This window comes from Tiliqua scincoides, chromosome 3, assembly GCF_035046505.1.
Source record: "Tiliqua scincoides isolate rTilSci1 chromosome 3, rTilSci1.hap2, whole genome shotgun sequence".
NCBI lineage: Eukaryota > Metazoa > Chordata > Lepidosauria > Squamata > Scincidae > Tiliqua > Tiliqua scincoides.
This window is the reverse complement of record NC_089823.1, coordinates 111,184,574-111,202,277: the sequence shown is the minus strand read 5'-3', so window position 1 is coordinate 111,202,277 and position 17,704 is coordinate 111,184,574. Positions and strand designations below refer to the sequence as shown.

The following is a 17,704-nucleotide window of genomic DNA, read 5'->3' as shown; positions in this document are numbered from 1 at the left end:
AGGAGCTTGCACATACCTATCATGACTCATAATCCATGATGGACTTTTCCTCCAGAAATTTGTCCAATCCCCTCTTAAAGTCATTTAGGTAAGATGCCATCACCACTTCCTATGGCATGGAGTTCCACAGACTAATTAACAAGCTGGGTAAAGAAATATTTTCTTTTATCTGTCCTAACTCTCTCAACACTCAATTTTAGTAGATGTTCCCTGGTTCTGGTGTTATGTGACAGGGAAAAGAGTATCTCTCTCTATCCACTCCATCCAAACCCTGCATAATTTTGTATGTCTCAATCATGTCCTCCCTGAGGCCTCTGTGGCTATTTGCTGGACTTGGAGCCCAGGTCTACCTGCTTGGGTAGACCTGGGTTCCAAATTAAGCTTATAGTCTCTGTGGCTATTTGTTGGGTGGGAAGACCTGGGCTCCCATTCCAACCAATCTCCTTGGCACCCACCCAGTGGGTGTTTCCCTGACACCCGATTTTGCTCTCCATCCCAGTGGGTGCCCTTTCCTGCTGGCAGAACAATTGGGGAGGTATGCACCCATGGCCTCCCCTGGATTCGCCCCTGCTTAGAACCTTTTCCACACTTAAGTTCTTGATTCTCTTTAGCTCAAGTGTTTTCCATGCTTTCTTCACCAGAAAAAGGTCTCCCCAGCCCCAAACAGCAGCCATTAATTTTTAAAATATGCCTGAAAAGCAAAAACTCCACCATGATTTCTCCAAACAGAAACATTTCTCTCTGTCCCCGGCAGCAATACCTTCTTAGTAATTAATTAGCATGTTCCACAGTAGAATGGCAGCCTCCCTACCCCCTCTGCCAGTACAAGTAGAAATATCTCCCAAACTTCCATGTAGCTTCTCTTGACCAGCCCCGCTCTCCATGTGCTCTGGATGGGGGCAGGGTGACCAGAGGTCATAACTTCCAAGGAGCCCTCCAGGACCCTGTTTTATACTCTCTCTCTCTCTCGCCCCCATCCCTGCCAGAAGTACCAAGCCTTCTTTTCTCCTGTGCACAAAAAAAGTTGCAAAAAGGGCATCAAATCACCCCCAAATGAAGCCAGGCTAGACAGAAAGAGGACAGGCCAAAACAGCAGAAAAAGGTCCATCTAAAATCTCAGATTTCCAGACCCATGGCTTCCTCTCCCCCCCCCCCAAGAAAGGCCCTTCCTGGCCCAAACAGCCAAAATGGTGCATCCAAAATCGCCTCCCTGCTCACCCCCAAATGACACCAGAGTCAGCAGCAGCCTCCAGAATCCTGGCAAGTGCCTGCACAGTCACTCAGCTCCCAGGAGGGAAATGGAAGGCACTGAGCACATTCCCTCCAGGCTTTTTCATGCCTGCCTCTCTGGTGTCCTGTCACTATCAGCAGATTGCTATGGTTGGCTGCTAAGGTGAGTTACTGAGCAACAGCAGCCTGAGCCAATTGGAGGAGGCTGCCTGCAGGGAGGGGCTGAGCTCTCAAGGAACAGGAGCTAAATTGGAGGACATTCAACCACATTTACATGACAAGTCTGGAAAAAATGCTGGGGGGGGGCAAACTCCTGGCTCAGGGGGGGCAAAGCCCACCTGGACCCCCTAGCTACAGCCCTCCCTGGGGATGCAGGGAGCCCTGCGCAAGTGTCTGCAGGGCTCCCCAGCCTCCATAAACTGAAAGTAGAGTGATCACGCTTCACCAAGAGAAGTGCTTCATCCGTAGCCATTTTGGGAACACTGCTGCAGGAGGTGGTAGCGCTCCCTGACCATCATTGGACTACGCAGCACCTGCTGGGGAAGGTAAGGCAGGACAGGGGCAAAATAGGGTGGGGACGGGGTGGTAAGAAGAGGATGCATGAGGGGGTGGATCCTGTGGTGATAGCAGATGCCAGATTCAGCGGGGGAGGGGAATTGGGAGGCTTTGGAAAGGAAAGGGAATTACCCCTTACTTCTCCAAAAGCTCTTGCCCTGCAATGGTTCTCCTCAGACCTGCACCAGATCTCTGGCTGCTGCAGAGAAAAATTCCCTTTTTTTCTGAGAAGACTCACTCTTTCCACCTGCCTTACCTGCCTCAACAGGTGCTGCGTAGTCCAATGATGGTCAGGGAGTGCTGCCATCTCCTGCAGCAGGGCTCCCAAAATGGCTACCGATGAAGCACTCCACGTGCCATTACTCTGGAGGTTGTCAGAACAAGTTGTTTGCCTGTGAACTGTCTGCAGTGTTTCAGATCTTGTATTTGATGGATTCATTGCCTTTGCCTCTTGCTATCTCTATGAGGTAGATCTCTGACCAAACTTCCACTAGCTTTGCAATAGATGTCACTGTACCTCCTGTTCATATCTGTCTGGCTTCTGTCCCCACAAGCTGTGGCCATCAGGATACGACACGTTTGAAGCCCTGAAACTGATAGTTTCTGTTTACATACCCTAGTGCCACAGAGAGTTCCATTTTAGAGGGGGGGGGAGTGATCAACACAGGTGACTGATATATCTCTACCTATGTAGACAGATGTTGTATCAGGGTGCAATCCTAACCAACTTACAAGCACTGACATAGCTGTGCCAATGTGGTGTGCACTGCATCCTGCAGTGGGGAGGTAGTCAAGGGGGCCTCTTCAAGCTAAGGATATGTTTGTTGCCTTACCTTGGGGGCTGCATTGCAGCTAAGTCAGTGCTGGAAAGTTGGTTAGGATTGCACCCTCAGATAAATTGACATTAACATATTATATCTTAAAGCACTTGTGAAATGCTTAGAATACCTGAAGTTCACTTCACTTGATAAAACTATATCAGTGAAAACCTTACTTTGTTATGGTTGGGGGAGAATGTCCAACACACCCATCTCTTCAACAAAATGGAAAGGATTGTGTATATATTTGAGAATATGTATGCCAGTACCATAAAAACAAAAGAACCCTCTATGCCTAATAAAGGTTTATTCATTCATTCATTCAAAAGAACCCACATACCCAACACCACCTATAGCCTGAAGCAATTTACAAAATCCATTTTGTTCAGAATAAGCAATTTCAGATACGCCTATCAATACATTCAACATTCACTAACAAGTTCTGATCTGGAAATGTGATTTTCCATCTTAAAATTATTTCTACATTTTTTTTTGTCCACACTGTTGTGACAAGCAGTGATGTACACAAAGGAACATTTTGTATTAATTGTAAACTGGGACAACTATGCAAAGCCTCATCACCAGGGTGTTTAAAATATGTCCCTTTAAAAGCTAGCAAATGGTCACTTCCACCATTCTGAGATAAACAGCACCATGTACCAAAGACATAAAACAAATAGATTACACACTGAATGGAAAAGGGCAAAGTATAAATCAGTCATTCCAACTAATAAGCTATCTGCCAGCAGTAGCTTTGTAAAGGACATGGGAGTATTTATTTTCGTATGCGGTCCACAAATATTTCACAGGGAAAACCTCTGAGATGACACACTGAATCCCATCAATATACTGAGATCAAAGACTGAAGATGTCAGCTCAGAACAAAAACGAGAGCCTAGTACTGACCATCAAACTACTTTTGTGGCCGGATTCATCAAGAGAAATTTGGCTTTAAAATAAAAGATTTTTTATCTGTTTACTCATTGGTGCAATACCATAGATAAACCACTGTTTAATACTGATAAATAATTTTATTAGTCAGTTCTCTTTTAGATTGTTCAATATATAAAGCTTCTGAAATGTAAAGGATCTACACTATACCAGTACTCATCCTCATATCTTCCTCTGCCAAGGAAACAAAGCAAAATAGATACCATACAATTCTGTTGGCTGATTATGCAAATGTAGTGCTGATTCTGTCCTTGCATAGTACCAATATACTGTACTATGTCATGATTCATTGCTTGCAATGGTCCTGCTCTCCTAATCACAATCCAGCTCTTGTCAGCACAAGACATGTGGGTCATGTAGTCCTTCCTCTTTCTGCCCTCCTCTGCCTCTTCCCATCTCATATGTGATTTGCCCCACTTGTCCCATTTCAAAGCTAAAGATGATGTTCAGGTTTCACATGTTGTTAACACAAGCTGCGGCTAGGTCTAAACCAGAATTTGCAACAATGGGGAACGCAGGTTTGCAAATTTTAGTATGCCTAGCACTAATGTTGATATAGACATCATCCTCATCATTATTAAATAATTTGATTTTTTGTCTGTAAACCACTTTGTGAACTTCTTTGTTTAAAAGACGTATATAAATATTCTTAATATTATTAGCATAATTAAGATGGTATACAACAATAAAACCAAGAATCATAAAGTCATATGACACAGCAGCAGCACAAACAGTACCACTAAAACAGAAAAACACCCAGTCAACAATCAAAGGCCTGTCCAAACAAAAACAGATTTTCACAAGCCTTCACAGAACTGGAGAAGAACATGCTTGCATGAGAGTACAACAGGAGAACAGAGTCTGTTACAGATCACTGCCAGACTAACCGCTGACTAAGGGCCCAGTCCTAAACCAGGCCTAGCACTAGAGCTGAGACCTAGCACCTGCGCTGGATGTTGTTAATGTGCCGTAAGGCATGTCCGCAGCACACAGCACCCAGTACCTGGGGAGAAGGGGCCTCAGCGCCGCATGAATGGCCAACCAGTAGGTGATAAGACATCTTGGGGTGGAGGGGCAGGGAGTGGGCAGAACAGGGCAGAGGGAGGGTGGGGGGAGGAAAGGACTGGACCCGGGAAGGGGGTGGAGATGGCAGTATCCTAACCTCTCTCCCAACGCAGGCAGCCCGATACGGGCCTCCTTTGGAGTGCTCCCACTCAAAAGCGCGCAAAGATCCTAGGAGACCCATTGACGCCATGGCTGCATTACATAAGGTAAGGGAGCAAACACTCCCTTAACCCGAGGAAATTCCCGGTGCTAGCCTGGTGCCCACAGGATCCATTTCAGTGCACTGTAAGGACTGGGCTGTAAGTTGCCCAACTGAAGATCTTAATGCTCAGACAGGCTCATATGGAAGGCATCATGGCCCCAAACTATTTAGGGCTTTAAAGGTAATGACCAACACCTTGAATTGTGCCAAAAACAGAACCAGGAGCCAATGCTGATTGAAAAACAAAGGTGTCACCTGGCCCCTACACTGAGCTCCCAGCAACAATCTGGCCACAGCATTTTGGCCAACAGTAGTTTCCAAATATTTTTCCAGGGCAGCCCTGCATGGAGCACGTTATAATTGTTCAGTTTTGATATAGGTGATCATGGGGCACTTAACCTCAAGAAAAGAGCAAGAATTGGGGAATATATGAAGAAGAAGGGGAACAAAGCTCTTGATATTCCTACTACAGGCAGAAGATTAGAAACATGATATCTCTTCATTAGGCTTTAACAGAATAATTTTAGATTCTCGAAGGATAAAGGGTCATCATATAAACAGTCCCAAAATGACAATCCAACAGGGCTGACACACTAACACTGGGAATAAAAGAGACAGCTTGGATTGGATAACCAAAGGCATAAACAGTAACACACAGTTAAATTTAACAACCACAACAACAAATCATAGAACATTTTTATGGAGATCTGAAAAAGGTCTGTGAATTGAAATACTGATAAGTGATAATAGTGCCAGCTCTCCCTAACAACATGGCTACATTAATTGGCGATAAACTTTGAGTTCTGTGATCTATGGTTGTTTTGCTGTAATGAATACAGAATGTTGGTTTCAAAAGATCTGTGGCAACAGGAGAACACAGATTATGACAATCAGTACTTTAATTATCCATGTTAAAAGAATATCTCAAAGCATTTGAGCCAGATGAATGATAGATGCCCATTTGAAAGAGACGTTTTATTCGTCATCCACAGAGGGAAATGAAGCATGAATTAAACTGGAAGCAACACCACAAGCCAGGAAGTGACAGGGGTAGCAGAAAAGACAGTGGAAAAAAGAAAAAGAAAAATGAAGTAATTACTAAGTGGCAGACTTCTTCACAGTTCTGTAACTAAGCCCATTTTGACTTTTATGTAACAAACAGTTTGGGGGATGCAATACAGTTGCCATGGTGGGCATAAATCGGTTATATCAGTTAACTAACCCAAGACGTGATTCAAGTTGAGAAACATCCTTGGGCTGTGAGTTTCCAGCACTGCATTTATTTTCTCTGAAACTTATGTTGACTGACATAAGCCTTGTGCATCTATAATGCGCCCACAGTGTTTTATTGATTCCTTTAAAAATTCACATCTTGCACTGTTCGCTCATGGTCCATACTCTTGTAAGCATTTCAGTACCATTTGCTGGATTTTCAAAGGTTCTTCATCACTTTTCCTGTCATAATAACGTCATCCACTTAGCACTGTGTTCTTGAGATACCCTGAAAAACCTGATCCATCGCCCCTTGCCAGGTAGCTGGAGCTGATGTAATACCAAACACTAGACTGTTAAATTGGCACAACCCTTTTGCAGTGTTGCTGGGGAGGCATGCCTCAGAATCCTTTTCTACTTCCATGTGCTAGTAAGCCTGAGACAAATCAATATTGTTGAACCATTTCTCTCCTGGTTGTAAATACAGTATAAGTCATCAATATACGCAAAACAGGGTTTATGATAACTTGACATCTCCACAGCGCCCAACAGCTCCCCTTTTAATAACTAGAACAATATGAATTGCCTACTCACACCAGACTACCTTGGTTACTATGCCTTCCTTTTCTAAGAGATCCAACTTGGTATCCACTGTAGGATAAATATTATCATGAACAGTGCTGCTTTGTGACATCTCCACAGTGCAGGTCCACCTTGCCCAATCACACATAAGTCCAGAAGACACCTGCTATCATTATGCTGCACACAAACTTGTACCACTCCCAACAGTACTCTCCTTTGTCCTGTGTTTGTCTTCAGCAATAGGGATGTGTGACTCATTAACAGCATTTTTGTAGTGCTTTGACCACTATCATATATGCAGTCCATTGTTAGGCAGAAGTACCCACATCTGTACCTGAATGACCCTGCAGGGAGCCTTGCCTCAAAACTCCTCTCCCTTTATATGGGCATCTAACCTAGAGTAGGCAGCACTGTATATTCCCACCCTGACTCAAAGCTGCAAACCATCAGTTGATGGTCTGGGCTTCTCTTTGGCATCCCTGAGGATGTCAAGGAAACTGGAAAGCCCAGCCTCTTCAAACCCAGAAAAACTTTGAGGTTGACTTTACAATCAAAGCCCAAGTGATCATCAACCTCCCTGAACCAGACAACCTCTAGGGATCAGTACTGACTACATTTCACCTACTGAATTTTGCTTACCTACAGATAGACACCAAAATCCCCATCTCTATAATACTGCCAGGCACAGAACAGTGAGATGCAGCAGCAATAAGGTGCATTCTTGGAAAAAGTGGCAAGTACAACAAGCCATTGGATAGAACATGATTTCTGATTCTATTACTGCAGTCACAAATGCAATAAAAGCCCACTACACTGCCAAGTTAAGAAGAGGGACTCCTTCCATCCATCAGCTGGGTCCAGTCCTTCCATGGGAAACCAAGGCGGGCATCAGCAGTGGACCTTCCTGGGGCACTGTGCCCTTGGCAGCTACCTGAGGGTACTCTTAAGTTATTTCCACCAACTTTTACAGTGCAATCCTAGAAGGCACTTGGGCCAACGCAAGTCACTTGCACTGGCCCAGGAGGGTTGCAAATGTGCCATGAGGCATGTTTGCACCTCCTAGGGAGTCAGCAAGGCCAGCACGCAGAGGCACGCCAGCCTGCGGAGGCTGGAATAAGCTTCCACACTGACAGAGGCTGTGTGAGCTCAGCTGATGCAAGACTCTGGGGTGGGCGGGAAGGAGGCAGGAGGTTTTGGGGCAGGGGAGGGTGGGCAGCTCCCGGGGTGGGCGGGGGGAGGGTGGGCAGTGGGCGGCCCTGGGGGTGGGCGGGTGGGGAGCGGGAAGTGGGGCTGGGATCCTGCAGCTATCCTGGGATCCTCGGAGCAGATTCAAGTCACTCTGCTCTCCTCGGACTTGTGCCACCTCTCAGAGAAGACCCAAAGGGGCCAGAGTGTCTTACCCAGAGGTAAGGGGAAATGTTTCCCCTTACCTCTGGCTGAGCCACTTTGGGACCCTATCCTGCGCTGGATACAGTGCAAGCCTCTTGGTTTGCCTGTTCCAGCACAGGATAGGATGGCGTCTTTAGATTCTAAACTCTGCAACTAAACATCATCTATGTATTATGTTGCAACACATCAAGCAATCTATAAGCCTCCTATTTTTGTTGTCTATCCAGGATTTATAAATAGAAGAGCTGTCAAGCACCTGAAAAGTCACATGATACATCAATAATTGCCATCAAATGATCTGCGTGTGAGAAGAATCATGTGGTATGAAGACTCCTGCCTGCTTTGTGCCCAGATTGACCTAGGAGGGTGGGAGCTTCTGGAGGTGGTTTGCTCTTTTGCTATAATGGAAGAAAATGCTGAGCTGGGGGGGGGGGATGAGGATGGGGACAGGGGACTGGTCCACTGGTGGGGCTGACCAGAGTAAATATCAGGGATAAGGTGAGAGAATCTATTGGCTTGTTTTAGGGTGGAAAATAGTCATGTGAAAGCTCATACGTACTGAACTCAATTTTATTCAAAGCATGTGTTTAAGCTGCCTCGAATACTTGGTATAGAAGTGATGGAAAGGTGGAATTGGAAACTGTTAAATCAACACATAGCTGGGGTGCTGCTTTCAACCTGGTGGGAAACAATGCTGAGCAGGTCTGTTTTGCTATGATGAAAAATGTTCCTTGCTACTTCTCTCTAAAGGAAGCCTTTATTTTCACATATATCCAAACGGGTGGGAGGCATTATCTTATTGTTCTTTCCCTGGAAAAGAGATGTTTTGTTTATGTCATTTGGGTATTTGTATGAGAAAAGATCAAGGTACTGTAAATCAAACAAGTGTTATGAGGCTTTTACTGCCTCCCTCCCTCTCTCTCTCTCTCTACCTCTCTCTCTCTAATGTGACTCTGTCTATAGGCTTGAGACCACAGATGGTATAAAATTTGGGGAATGAATGGCAATAAATTCTTGCAAAGCTGAAATTTGAGACACCTGACTATGATGACACCATTAGAAGCACTCACATGGCAAGCAGGAACTAATAAAAAGCCTTGAAATCCCTTCCATAACATCTATAATCACTGAAATTCACACTTGTGTAAGATACCTATATTTCTGTTTATTGTTATTCCAGGGTAACAAATACCCATAGACTCAGGGCAAGCTCCAAAGCCGAGCAACAACAATATAAAGTGTAATAAAGTATTAGTTAAAAAACAATGCTGTGTAATTTGCTGTCATACACATCCTTTTCCTTTCACATGAATGGGTGACATTTGAACCAACCCAGAGAAACTCCATGTATAAATAATGGTTCCCCTTCTCTAAGGAGATTCAAGACTTACAAAATAGTTCGCCTCTGGTTTTAGCCTCCACTGTGGCACAAGTACCTGCAGTCCAAATTTTAGAACTAGACACCAGTGCCTGCTAAAGAAGTACCTCTAGCTATCAAGTTATGCAAAGGCCAACAGAATTGACTGTGTCTTTCATTTGCAGAACAACATGTTGCATTGCAATGTTCATTCTTATTGTGAACAAAGAACAAAGGAGGAGGGGGGCTACATCAAACTGTAGGAGACCCAAAGATGCATAAAAATTGGATGGTGATATTTAAAAAGATATTCAGCGCATCTCAAGCCCATCTCTCCCTTCCTTGATATCTAGATACAGGAAGCAAGATGAATGATTCCTGAAAACAACTTAAATGAAAGCATATGCAAACCATCCAGTGTGACTCAAGACTGCCTCACACCTTCATTAGGTAGATACATGGTATTGGTAGATGTTTCCTCCTCCCTGAATGCCTCAAGTAAGACATTCAGGGCCCAATCCTATTCAACTTTCCAGCACCGATGCAGCTGCAATGGTTGGTTGGCAACCTTCAGTCCCGAAAGACTATGGTATAAGCCAGGGGTGCTCAATAGGTGGATCGCGATCTACCGGTAGATCGCGAGGCAAAATGAGTAGATCGTGGAGTGCCGACCCCCCCCCTTCAGGTGCCTCTGGGAGGAAACGCCGGGAGTAAGGCCCATTGTACTCAATGGGGCTTACTCCCAGGTAAGTGTGGCTAGGATTGCAGCCTCACAGCCTAATCCTAGGCATGTCTACTCAGGAGTAAGTCCTGTTATACTCAGTGGGGCTCAAGGTACACCAACATACATTGTACACATAAATGTTATATGTTATGATGGTGCGAACATTGTAAAAAAAACTCTGGTAAATCTCCGGGCCTTGCTGGGTTTCAAAGTAGCTCTCGAGCCAAAAAAGTGTGAGCACCCCTGGTATAAGCCTACAGTACCCGGTATTCCCAGACGGTTTCCCATGCAAGTACTAACCAGGCCTGACCCTGCTTAGCTTCTGAGATCAGACGAGATCGGGCATGTGCAGGATAACAGTCCCAAGATAAGTGAACCAACATTCTCTTAGCTTGAGGAGGCCTCCACAACCATCCCACACCTCAGGATGCAGAGCACACCCCATTGGCATGCACCAACACTTCAACAGCCTTGCATCAGCACTGGAAAGTTGGACAGGATTGGGCCCTCAATCCACTGGAAGAGGATATGTAGCTTCCATTATCTCCCTGATGAAAAACCATGCAGGCTTGCTGATGATTCCATTTATAGTTGTTTTTCAAGTAATATGGAGGCTAGGCCCCCTGTCTTCTTTATTCAGATAGGTTTGTAGCAGCAACATCTGCATGCATTTTCAAAGCCTTATATACAGCTATGTTATTTGGCTGGTCTTTGATACAATGAAAAGCCAGCTGCTTTGGTGAAGAAGTCACTTAATGGAGAGTATTTTCCACACACTACTGTAGAATAAAACTGGAAACAGTCTCATCTTGAAGACCTCTAGCCCAACTTGCCCAGGTTCTGGACATCTGAGGTCTTTTTTTTCCTGGTCTTCTTACCAGTTATTTGAATGGTGTGTACAATATCACCTTCTTGTGGTATTATCCAAGTTATAGAAACACATTCCTGGGGTGATCCAGCAAGCCCTCTCTCTCTCTCTCCCCCCCCCCACTTTTAAATGGGTCTTAAACTTTTTTTTTTATTTTTGCTCTAACAAAGTCTGGGTCTTGGATTTTTGCTGTTCTAAATTGCTTCATATTGGTTTCAGTGCTGCCAAGTGTTTCTACTGTTGTATTTTTAGATGTAATGTTTTAATATTTGATAGCTGCACACCACTTTGATTACATGTGTAAAAAGGACAGAAATGTCTTGAAAGAAAGATTAAAACTAGCTTTCTTTTAATTTTTTTCTTTAAAAAAAAAATCCAAATTCTGTACATAAATAAAAACCTCACTGCAATGTGCCTATAGTGATTCTGAGGATTAGTTAAGAAATGTCACTGAACAGATATTGGCTGCTCATTAACATTCACGGCAAAGTCCCTTCTGGTGGGGTTGGTTTCAGCTGCTGATAGAGCAATACTTAAAAAAGAAATCGGCTGGGCTGCAAAACAGCTGCTCGGCAAAGCTACAATGCAGGGGAATTGGTGATAATAAGATGATAGCATTATGACTATACTGGGAGAATAATATATTTTAAGCTACTTTGAGTAAGACCATGAAAATGGGCATGGTTTGTCCACTCCTGGAAGGAGTTGCTCCTTATCTTGCAATCAGCTGCTACCATCTAGGACAGTGGTTCTCAAACTGGTAGGTCGCGACCCACCAATTCATGTAACACTTCCCCTGTCCCTTTAAGGAGCGGGGGAAGAGGAGAGGCAGGGAAGTGATTCCCAGGATCGTGTTCCTAAGGGGGTCAAAGGGGGGTGCTTTCATTTACCTGAGTCCCAATGCGGGCTACTGGAGACTGCAGGAGGTGCAGGGAACCCAGCGCTGCCCTCCACAGGGCTCCCGGAGGCTCGGAATCTTGAAATGGAGCGATCACAAAGCAGTTCCTGTTCCACAGGGACTCAAGTAAGTGAAAGCATCCCTCTTCACCCACCCTTAGGGACGCGATCCTGGGGATCACTTCCCTGCCCTTGTCCCATCCCTTGCAAAGATTTACTGAGGGAGTAAAGCCCCCTCAAGGTTTGAGAACCACTGATCTAGGGGGTATTGCATATACCTGCCTTCTGGTCATCTGGCCTTAGCCCTTTAACCTTGAACAAATCTGCAAAGGGAATAACACAGCACTGCGGCAACTCTGTATGTACTCTCTCTGGGACATAATGAAAAGCAGAAACAGGGCTGCAGCACCTCTGTTTTTCACACTAATATTTTACATATATCACAAAAGATTTTGGTGTTCCTTACATACCAGCTTCATTTGGCCTTTGCATTTTGGCTTTAAATTGAAGGCAAGTATGGACCAAGACAGATACAAGTTGTACCATATTATTATTTTTATACCATCTATATGAACGACTCTTTTATGTAGTGAAAAGACAGGTCCCTGCCCCAAAGAGCTCATAGTCTGTAAAAGCCTACAGAGGCAACTTTTAACTCAGGGCCCAGTCCTATCCAACTTTCCAGTGCAGATGCAGCATGCCGAAGGGGCATGCGCTGCATCCTGCAGTAGGAGGGCAGTAATGGAGGCCTCCTAAAGATAAGGAAATCCTTGTTCCCTTACTTTGGGGCTGCATTATGGCTGCATTGGCACTGGAAATTTGGATAGGATTGGACCCTCAGGAAACATTAGAAAGCCCACTGATATCAAGGTGAGACTTACTTCCAGGACTGATTTGCAATGCTAAGACCTACAGTGTTTGGAAAACAGCAGATGTGGCACAGGTCAATGGTGCTGTTCTGGGCTAGAATGACCAATAAGCTGAGCCAGCTTAAACAGCTGTTCATATAGTGAGCAGGAGAGAAAAGCATGTTGGGGGAGGGTTGTTGGACACCTTGGCCAAGTATGGCCAAACAGCTGAGCCCCATGTTTCTTCTTCTGCTCTAGAGTGTGTTGGTTGCATTTGGCCAAGGCATTCAATGACTTCTTCTCACTAACCGCTCCTGCCCTGGAGCAAGAGAGGGACATGTACAGATAAGGAAGACTGGTGTGGGGATGAGCACTATTGTGGGTTGCCAAGGAAAACCACCTAACAATTGTGAAATGTTGCTGATGGTGAAAAATAAATGCTACAAGTCAGATATGACCACAGGATCTTGTTGGTGGCACAACTGTAGAAATGGTAACAAGGGCTCTGGCCCCAAATCTCATATTTCACTCCATATGAAACAGCAGTGGTATACCAACTAGAAAAGCATGCTATACCCAGCAGCAAGAACTTTGCTGCAATCAAGCTCTTAGGGTTTTTCTTTTAATTTTTTTTTTCTTTTTCTGCAAATGGAAACTTAACCATTCAGTCAGACATCCATTTTACATTAGAGGAAAGAGGCATTAAATATCAAGTGAAATAGATCTATTTTTTCTTCCGCTCATTCTTTTAAACAGTAGACAAGTGTTCAAGCTCTCAGCAGTCTAGACTTTCCAATCACTGTAATTAAAAGCAATAATCACAAATAAGGGATGCCAGCTTTAAAGTAAGTTGCTGTCCTAGCAGGGCAACAACTGAATGTGATATTCAACTGCCTGGAAAACACAATTAACAGTTGTTCTGGATAACTGATCTTCTATGATAAACCATAGTATTCTAAGGAAATGCCAAGGACAAGAGATTCCTAGATTCAGCTGCGTAGAGCTGAAACACAGCAACAGCAGACTCAGATGATTATCAAGGGCTGGAGAGTAATTTTCAGTTTGCTAGCGGAGGATCAAGTGTTTGAATGCTCCCCATACCAAAAAAAAAATCTGGTACATATAAAACTAGTGAGCCCAACAGAAGAGTTCTAGCCTAACCATCTCTCTGAGATGCCAATATTATATGTGCCAGGATTGTTTCGGTTTGCATAGGGGAGTATTCAAAAATGCCTTACCTGCAATCTGAAATGCAACAACCCAACTATATTATATGAAGCTGATGGTGGCAAAGTTTGACTCCTAGAGCAAGCAAAATAATATGGTACTCACCATCAAATTTCTTATGCCTAGATACAAAAGTAGTGCGCACAAAATGACTTGTTTCATCCACCAAGTTCTCAAATTCCAGTTTGCTTTGCTGGCTGAGCTTGTCTTCCATTTCTGATGTGCAGCATGTATATTCCTGAGGGCAGATTCTCAAGTGTTCCCCTGCAAGAATAAATGAATGCAGATTATGAAGGAATGTATTCAAACTATACATGTCAGCTCACATATACAATCAAGTCAATGTTGGTCAGATGTAAATTGATTCCATGTATTTAAATACTGTCATTTTATATAAAATATGTCTTGTGCCATACCCAACAGTCAATTATTTCCCCAGCCCAATGAATTAAGCAATGTTTATAGCTGGAGGGGAATTTTCCATAAAAACAGCAACCAAGTGTCATAATCTATTGCATATTTTTCACAAACAAATTTGCAAATATAGTACGATGACACAAGAGTCCTATTCACACATTCCTCTCAATGCACACACAGTCTCTGTATAGTATATACATGATTTTCGTCCGTTTGAACATACAATTATTCTTCTTTTTGATGCATACACAGTGAACCATACCCTTTAATTTCAAGAGGTCCTTCTGATGGCTTCTAAAATGAATGCATACACAGCCGTTCACAGGAAAAGACATATATGAACACAGTGTAATGTGTGAACATAGCATACCCTGCTAGTTGCTGGTGCTGGAGCTTGTGCATGCAAAAAATGGCTTCCCAGATGAACGCAAGAGTTTTTTCGTGCAAGAGGGAGGTGGTGCAACCCGTGTTCATTGGAGCGCAACTCAAGTCGGAGTGGAATGCGAGTAATGAGATTGGAGGTCCTTGACTTGAGTGTTTTTCTGAGTCTTCTACGTGTGCAACTCACAAGTCCACGAGTCAGCAAAAAACACACATTTTCACTACTCACTCCCCAACCCTGGCAGCAACGTATGTATTATTATCTCCTTATTGCAGCTGAGGAGCGGCTACGGCCACCTAGTGCATTCATGGCAGAGATTAGATTTAATTCAGGACAGTCCTGAGTCACAGCTCAGTCTCTTAGACACTTCACTCTCAGATACTTAGGGCGCAATCCAAAAGGTGCCTTGGGTGTAAGGCACGTTTGCGCCTCCTCACGGGGAAGCCTGGCATAAGCCTCCGCCACAGCTTCTCCGCAGCCTCGAGCTTGTGCTCGCGCTGGCACAAGCAGCAAAAGTAGGCATGGAGGCGGGGAGGAGGAGGAGGAAAGGAGGCATTTCTGGACGGGGGAGGGCGGGCGATGGGCAGCCCTGGGGGCGGGCGCATGGGGAGCTGGAGGCGGGGCTGGGACCTGGCAGTTATGCCGGATCCCAACCCCTGTCCCTGTGGAGAACGGAGCGGCTTCAAGCCGCTCCGCTCTCCTCGAACTTGCGCTACCTCCAGAGGTGGCGCAGGTCTGAGGAGGCTAATTGGGGTCAGCAGCCCTTACCCAGGGGTAAGGGGAAGAGTTTTGCCTTGCCTCTGGCTGAGCCGCTGCTGCCCACAAACCTGTGTTGGATGCAGCGCAAGCCTCCTGGCTTGCCTGCTCCAGCGCAGGTTTGGATTGCACCCGTAGTTTCTGCTTGCCTACATATCAGCCTGAGTGTCACTGCTTTTCCTCATATCCATTCTCACTCCACAGAGTGCATTTTTTGGTAGTGTTAGCTGGTTGTGCATTTCCATAAAGGATGTCTGATTCCTTGACAGACATTGAAAACACATCATTGTAAGGAAGAACACAACGAGGAGTTTAATTAATGCTTATGCTCCCCCCCCCCCCCAAAAAAAAGCAATGGAAAAGGTAATGAAAGATTTGTATTTAATTTCCCAGATTTATCTCTGGATGCACCATGCCAATGCCTTTGACAGTAGAGCAAGTGGAAGCCCGTTCTTTATTTCATTAAATTAAAATGTGCTCTGTTATTACATGAACTGTAAATTTCCCATTGGCACTGTACTCTGATTGTCAGAAATATTTAGCCTGGCTTACAGCATGGAAGAGAAAATGCTTCCATCCTCCCTAAGAAATGTAAGAAACTACCTGCGCCTGTGATTAGCGTTACTCGCACACAGATGCAAACTCTGCTTTTGATAGAACCCATGCTGGTTACAATCTCTGCATGCTCTTTTATGATACAGAGAAAAGACAGTACTAAGCCAACAGCTTACATATTCTTGGGTGCTTAAATGTCTCAAGGCAGAAGAGATATTTCAATTTCATAAACAATGTAATAATCAAGCTGTGAACACAGTGCCATGGATTAGCTTTTGCTGTTTGAGCTCTGCTTCTGGCCTGGAGGTCAGGATGCCATTGGGTGTGAACATCTCCACAACAGGACAAAGATCCATGCATCTTAGTTTTCATCTCCCCTTCCCAGAGGCATGTGAGATGGCGATATAAGAAGAGCCCGCTGGGTCAGGCCAAAGGCCCATCTAGTTCAACTTCCTGTATCTCACAGTGGCCCACCAAATGCTTCAGGGAGCACATAAGACAGCAAGATACAAACTGTGTCCAGGTGCCCTCCCCTGAATCTGGCATTCTGAGGTAGCCTACTTCTAAAATCAGGAGCTTGCACATAACTATCATGACGTGTAACCCATGACGGACTTTTCCTTCAGAAATTTGTACAATCCCCTCTTAAAGGCATCTAGGCGAGATACCATCACCATTTCCTGTGATAAGGAGTTCCACAGACAAATTATAGGCTGGGTAAAGAAATATTATCTAACATGTCCAGGGGATATCTCTGGCCTATGCCCTCTGGCCTATGCCCCACCTCACATCCTGATGGCCCTTCAGCTCAGAGTAGTGATTATATCAACCTTTAATTCATTTGCACTTGAGTGAGGGTTGTCACCAAATTCAACACAGTCAGCTTCTTGGTTGTGCTAGTCTGTGAGAAAACACTAATGGTCAAGGTCATGTGATGAGGGAATGGCCTTTGATTGGCCAAAGATAGCTGGGATACCAACCCAAGACCCTGAGAGAGAGAAAGAGATTCATTACAAACTGTAATTGTATCCCACAACTGTGTATACAGTGCATACCCAGGGACACAGCAGGACTTTAGGGTCCAATTTGTCTGTAAATACTGTATTGGGATATAGGAACATCACTTTAGGAATAGCCGCCCGTTAGGGAGAAGGGTCCCGTTAGGGAGAAGGGCGGGATAAAAATAAAGTTTTATTATTATTATTATTATTAGGAATATCACCCTAGCCACTGAGAAAACAGCCCCATAAAGCTATTCAATGCTGGCAAGTTCTCTGGAGATGGGGAGAAAGTTTCTGTGAAGCCTGACATTTCCAAACTAATATTGGAACTACTGAAGTTGTAATAATGCAGCTGCTAAATGTTAAGAAGTGCAATACAATTGCAAATGGCTCCAGTGTTTGGCTTCAAGAGTCTTCCATCTCCAGTGTTTGATAGTAAATCACAACCTCTTGCTGAATTCTAAGCATACATCAGAGAATTATGACGGCAATCTTCCATGAGGCTGATCCATTAACAATTTTATTCTTGATCTGACTACATTTGTATCACTTCCTTATTGTTCCAATCCCACTCATTTTCTGTTCACAGCCCTGTAATGTGTTGTTCTAAAATGGTATCTCATTATTGACTGGGATACTTTCAAGCCTTAATTATTTCACCAGCTACA

General features: G+C 44.4%; 1 protein-coding gene across 2 annotated transcripts in view; it reads right to left on the bottom strand.

Moving 5' to 3' along the window:
- The window catches only part of GPC6 (glypican 6), an 853,410-nt gene that overhangs the window by 572,359 nt on the left and 263,347 nt on the right, over window positions 1–17,704 (bottom strand). For both annotated transcript variants that reach the window (XM_066621046.1, XM_066621047.1), the window contains exon 2: window positions 14,031–14,189. In XM_066621046.1, the coding sequence (XP_066477143.1) occupies window positions 14,031–14,189 (159 nt within the window). The remainder of the gene's footprint in view (window positions 1–14,030; window positions 14,190–17,704) is intronic.